This window comes from Limulus polyphemus, unplaced genomic scaffold, assembly GCF_000517525.1.
Source record: "Limulus polyphemus unplaced genomic scaffold, Limulus_polyphemus-2.1.2 Scaffold4006, whole genome shotgun sequence".
Classification (NCBI taxonomy): Eukaryota; Metazoa; Arthropoda; class Merostomata; order Xiphosura; family Limulidae; genus Limulus; species Limulus polyphemus.
Genome location: NW_013669616.1, coordinates 9,987 through 16,731, shown reverse-complemented (window position 1 = coordinate 16,731; position 6,745 = coordinate 9,987). Strand labels below are relative to the sequence as shown.

The following is a 6,745-nucleotide window of genomic DNA, read 5'->3' as shown; positions in this document are numbered from 1 at the left end:
AACCTTATTTTCAATAAGCAATCCTGAAAAATAGTTGGGGGTGCTTAACTTTTTTCCAGGTGTATATATAGACAGAACACCACCACCCTACTCCCTACTGAGTGGAATTGGTCGCATTCAGGAAGCAGCCTCCATGGACCACCACACTAACATCTAGAACTGGTGACAAGAACTTCCAAGCTCAAAAAAAAGGGGTGGGGTGAGGGTGAAAGCATAATAGGGAGTCTGGAGGACCATGAAAAACCTTATTTTTAAAAGCAGGCCAGCAGTAGGTTTCAAACTAGGCATGGAGGATGAGCTTGAGTTCCCTGCCAGCTTTACTTATACTAGTCCATTAGCAGGTACAGATTGAGTTTGGCCCTATTTAGAGAAAGGAACACCACAAAAATACCATGTGCAGCCTTGTGGAACACCCCATCTCACTGATGAGCATCCTACCAGATTAGGACAGCCCTATATTGTGGAGATCCTGATTAAGTATACCATGACAGGCAACACAGATCACTGAGTGAGATCTTGTAAGAGACTAGTGGGCTCTGTAAAAAATAGGGTAAGAAAAAAGAAACATCCAGTTAGAGACAGTTTGTTGTGTTAAGAACAGTAACTAGAGGCAGTATATAATCCAATGAGGAAGAAATGGCCAAATGATGGAGACAATGCAGGAAACATAGATGAGAGAAGAGAGGAGTATCTATCAGGGATACATTTTCAATGTTGGAAAATTTTCATTTTTACATCCGAGGTACCTTCCTTAATTACATTTTGCTTGAAATCTTAGTGGGCTGGTGCAGTTCTTATAATTGGTATTTAGGTCTGAAGACCTGGAAGGGTCAGGTGCATATTACCTCTTCCTCCTCCTCCTGTTAGATGCTATCAGCTACTGTTGGATACAAATTTAACTATTACATGAGGGTCAGAGTATCTCACACTTACTCCAACTCCTTTCAGAGCAGTGTCCATGTAGGTACTTACATTTGTATTCATGCAAATAAATACATTAATTCATGGTTGGAAATGTCCTGTACATGTTCCATATGAATTTGTCACATTTGTTAACTTTACACTAATGGAGAGCATTTACATAAATACCCTTTCAATGCTGTTATATCAGCTTAAAACTAACGTGGGTTTCTTAGTCTAGAATTTGGTGGCCTGATTATTTCAAACATATATATTTACTGGTTAGAAGTATTTAGAGCTATCTCCATCGTGTATGCAGAAGCAATCTAGTACACACAGGTCCTTTTTTGCCTATTTCTTCTTAAGTAATTTAGTGAATTATGTTGCACTCTATTGGATATAGTTTTTATATTTGCATATCTATGCATATATTTTGATGAGGCGGTTCTGGGTACTTTGTATGCTGTGGAGAGTAATGTATTTTGTATGCTTTATATTTTATTTGTGGTTTTTGGTGCTGTGTTTATTCATACTGGGCATGCATATTAAATCACTGAGCATATGTATATTTTATAGATTTAAATTATGTTGTCTGCTGTGGTTTTGTTGTTTTTACCCATTAGACTCCTTACATAATTTGTGCATTTCCAAACTTTTGTTAGAATATTATTTACATGTTTAACCCATATCAATTTGGTATCATAGGTTAGTCCTAGTGTTCCATTTATATATAATTTGGGTGGGTTCTTTTTTAGTTTTATGAAGACTACCAGTTGATTTTTGGGGACGTTATCTTTAATACAGTATTTTTGGCAATATTAATGGATACTCTTCTGTATTTGGTTTTAAAATGAATTAGTTAGCACTTCACATATTATGCTGGTCTTATGCTTAATTTCTGGACTTTTGTTAGTCATGACTGTTTCTAGTATGTTATATTTCATTTTTGATTAAGTTATCTAACCTCTATTAAATTATAGGTGTTTAATTACCAAGATTCTTTTCTCTTTTAGTTGTACATAACAGTGTTATTCCAGTCTTTTTGCAATTCAAGCTAGCTTGTGTCTATGCCATCAAAATCGTCTATATTTTTGGTACTTGTCTTCATGAAGTAACTTAGCCAAGATTTTCTTGGTTTTTATATCGTTAAGGTCACATCTTCTTTTAAAATAATGCTTCAATTTTTAAGAGTTATTTTAACATCTTCCATGATTTGCCCGAGATAACTTAAGTGCACTCCATGTTTCAAAAAATATTTGCCCAAGTTAATCCAGGCAAAATATTTATTGCCATATTTCAAATTATTTGTCCAAATCGATTTACATACTATCATGTATTACAATCAGTATTAGCTAGATGGCATTGGTAGTGCTATTTGTGCTGACGACTATCAGATTTATTCTGAATTATGTATTGTGAACACTGGAGAAAAGTACTAATGTTTATTGTAGTTTCACTGAAATAATATGTAACATTTATTTACCCAGTATATTTTGTTCAGAAATATATTAACAGATCACTCAAAAAGTTTTGTTTCATTAGTATATATAAGTATAGGCTATCAAAAAGTGGAATAAAAAATTGCTTTTTATAGCTCATTTTGAAAAAAATCCTGGCACAGAAGAGGTTAACCAATTATTCATCCCATTTTAATATCTTGTTTTCTTTGAATGGGTTATATTTTTTCAATGTCAGTTAACTAGCATACAATCCATTAAGTTATTGTTCTTTTCCATCTTCGTAGAGCAGTTTGTATTCAATTACACAATTATCATTTATTGATTGTGTTGTTATATATAGTTTTTGACAATTCTATCTAACAATACATTTTGATTACTTCTACAACTTATTTTCTTATGAAGACATTACGTATAGTAATTTGTATTGTGTGAAACCAAATATATTGCATAAAATACACAGCTAAGATGGTGATGCAGTAACAATTTGTATCAATTTCATATGAAGAGTTAGATTAAGTTCTTTATCAAATCACCAAAGATATATTATAGTGAAAATAGTTATAGTTTTGTAAAGTTTTAGTCCAGTATTTTATTATTTTCACCACTTGTTATATTAAGTTTTGATCTAGCTTGAAGAATAGCTATTATCTCATATAATCATTGATAGAAACCAGTTTCACCTGTGAAAATGCTATAGTTTATTTGTATCTATTTTTTAAATAAATTTTTCATTTGAATAATTATTATTAACATTAATTTAAGAATTTCTGTGTTTCTTGTTATGCATACAGGAAAAAATATTTATGATAATTATGAACTACACACACACATACATATGTAGTTGCTCCAAAATATAGGTATTACCAGCTCAGAAAAGATTGTGTAAGACATTGATTTATTGTTATTCAAGTATAATTTTATGTCATATATAAATGTTGTGCTTTATTATCTGTCTTAGAGTACTAAAATTCGTTTTAATAATGTAGGCTAATATGTGTTTGTAATGTCAACAAGCATACGGATATAAAAAGAATCATATTTAACGTCATATATGAATAGAATGTCAAAAACCATGCTTACTTATTATGGCATAATAGTACATAACTAAACTTCAATATCTTAAACAAATATATTTGGTTTTAAGGTTATAAGTTTAATAGAAGAACTGATGCATCAACTGCAGTGGGACTTGGGTGATACCGATAAAAGGATAGAAGCTGGTGTAGTTCAAGTACCTGGGGATGATAAATTAGACGTCCAACATTGGCGTTTTTGGTTTCGTGCATCTTTTAGTTATTTATCTGAAAGCACTGTTCACTACAGCAGAGACGCAGAGAATTATTTAGTGTCAGCTGTTTGGAAATCCATGATAACTGATCGTCAAGTAAGTTTTTATATTATAGTGTTTATACATTTTGCTTTTCTGTAACGTAAGAAATCAGTTTAGACTAAGGTAGAAAGATAAACTTTTATTTGTTATTCTGTGTTACACAGAAAAAGAAATATTTTTGTTCATTACTATATTTTTCACAGAATCTATTTTCTCATCATTTTGTGGTAAGAGAAACATTTTTACTTGCTAGATTATGATACTAAGAAACTGCTAGTTTTTATTCTACCATCCAAAATGAATATTATTCATTAGTGTATGTTACATATTAACATTCTTATTTGTTATTCTCTCTTATGCACAAAATTCTTATTCAGCATTCAGTTTTATATTAAAGCATTTTTATTCTATATTATAGAGATTCTTTTGTGTTCCACAACTAGGTTTCTAATAGTCAGTCTGTTTTACCCAGAAATGTATTTTCTTGTAATCCTAGATTCAGAAGAAACACTCTTTCTTGTTATTCTTATTCTCTCTGTTTTACAGAGAAACATGTATTTGTTATTATAGGTCATGTAAACCATGTGATGTAACTAGTCTAGGTTACACAGAAGCATTTTTTCATGTTATTCTGTGTTATAACCAAGAATTCATACTTGTTATTCCATTTTGCCTAAAATTGTCTAACATGTAATCCTGCATTAGGAAGAAACATATTTTTTGTACATAATGTATCTTACCATTTAATCAGTATTCCAGAGGAATGTTGTTCCTTGTTACATAGAAATATTGCTGACTAGTGTGCTGTGTTGAACTTAAATTCATTTGATAATTTGTCCCCCAGTGATAAATTCACAGATTTGGTGCTCCATTCCCTGCTATGCACAGTGTGCAGATTGCCAAATGTGTAGGTTTGTGCTAAACAAATTAAACTTGATATCTGTCTTACAGAGAAGTGTTTTTACTCACTAATTTATTTTAAATATAAACATTTTTACCTTCTATTACACAGAAGAATTTTTGTTCATTACTCTGTTATGTAGAGAATTGCTTCTCATTTTTCTCGGTTGCACAGAAACATTAGTACTAATTGCTCTATATTACATAGAAGTCTTTTATGTGCTACTTTGTGTTACATAGAACATTCTCAGTCACTTTTCTGTGTTGCACAGGAACATTTTTACTTGTTAATCTGTGTTAACAGAAACATTCTTTCCTGCTATTCTGTTCTACGCAGAAACATTTGTTTCTCACAAACCTTAATCTTAGGAAAACAGTTTTACATGTTATTATCTGATACTCAGAAACATTCTTGTTATTCTGTGTTTACAACATAAAAAAACCTTCTACCACATTGCTTTGTGTTACTTTGGAACTTTATGATTATTCCATGCTAAACATAAACATTAAGTTGTGTTACCTAAACATTCCTGTTTGTTAATATATGTTACAAAGAAATATTGTTGTTCATTATTGTATATTAAAAAATGCATTCTTACATATTCCTTGATGTTATATGGAAATATTACCATTCTAACTCCTTATTCTTTTTTACCCAAAAACATTCACTCCCATTCTTCTGCATTACATAATTATTTTCACTTGTTATTTTTATATTGATTATTATTGATACACAAATTTTCAGTTACATTACATCATCATTATCTTGAATGTTCTCAAAACAGTGGAATACTATACCTGTATAAGCAATTATTTTCTTTACAGTTGGATGATTTTCAGGAAGGAGTGGAATACGAAATTCAGTGGCACTTCAATGATTCACATGAGATAAGAGCTGCTGGTCTTCTTCAAAATGATAGTATTATTTCCAGAGGAAGTTGTAAAACTCTACCTTTGTCAATAGTTGGCTCGATTTTTCATCTTGAACCGTTCTTCTCTTTATCTATCTTTAGTTTTGGCAACTTTGCGTCTTTCAACTGGGCTGCTATGGCTTATAAAAATGACTTTTATGTAAGTGCTTATTTCATTTTCGAAACAGATTGTTTTCATTTTCTGTAGCAAAATAAAGTTATCTTGACCCTTAAAACTTTTCAAATTCACTCTTGAATTTCAAACTTAACTTATACATAAGGCTTGTTATTTCCATCATTTTTTACTGTAAAATTACATATTTAGATGTGAATCTTTGTGTAATAGAACAAACACTTGAAAATTTTTAACAGTGGTTCCGTGAGCCAGGGAGACTAAGTTTTGCAGAGCCAAAATTTTCAAGTCATCCCGATAAATGTTTTTGATTGGTTAAAATTTGTAGTTGAATTGTGCTGGGAAAAAAATGTTGATTGCAACCCTTTTCGTCTTCAGAGGTGATCTGAGGGCTGAGATCCAAACTTCATCAGGATTTTGTCTATACTTCTGAGGCATACATTAATAAGAATAGAGCCATTAAACTGTAAATGTAAAGCTTAAGAAGTGCGCTACGTGTTTTAAATGCAGTGGATGTGATGGATTAAATCCTCAAGTCAAATTACTACCTTTTGCTGGATGGAAACAAACTATGAGTGTAGCAAAGAAAGCAGCATTAGCACAACAACGGCAAAAAAGATAACATTGATTACACAAATGACATGAGCAGTTCTAGTGATATTGAAAATCCAATTCCCATAATGCAAGTAAGCGGTGACATGGCTTGTACTGATGGCATGGATAATGAAGACATGGATCTTGTACCTACAGCTACAAAGAGATCGAGAACAAAGCGCAAATCCAGATCAAGTACACTGACTGGTACAAATCGTTTATCAGGAACTGATTTGCATGCTATTCGGACATTTCTTGGAAAGGAATATACGACCATATCGAATTTTCCATCTGAACAAGTGCATGATACATCAATGTTCAATGATATGGAAAGAAAAGCTGGTTTATTACATTTTGTATGAAAGATTTAGGAGTGCCAAAAGACTCCTGATGGATTATTACAGGCTGTTGGTGACGTAATTGCTGGAAGTGGTAAGAAATATAAACTTTGGGAAGCAGTGAGAAAAGTACAGGCAACCTTACCAGGAAAATCAATTCAGATGAAAGTAGTTATGAT

General features: G+C 31.8%; 1 protein-coding gene across 1 annotated transcript in view; it reads left to right on the top strand.

Moving 5' to 3' along the window:
* LOC111088557 overlaps positions 1–5,739 on the top strand; it is an 80,024-nt gene extending 74,285 nt beyond the window's left edge. Inside the window, exons 9-10 of the mRNA XM_022399038.1 lie at positions 3,505–3,744; positions 5,416–5,739. Coding sequence (XP_022254746.1) covers positions 3,505–3,744; positions 5,416–5,709 — 534 coding nt within the window. The 3' untranslated portion in view covers positions 5,710–5,739. The remainder of the gene's footprint in view (positions 1–3,504; positions 3,745–5,415) is intronic.
* The last annotated feature ends 1,006 nt before the right edge of the window (positions 5,740–6,745 follow it).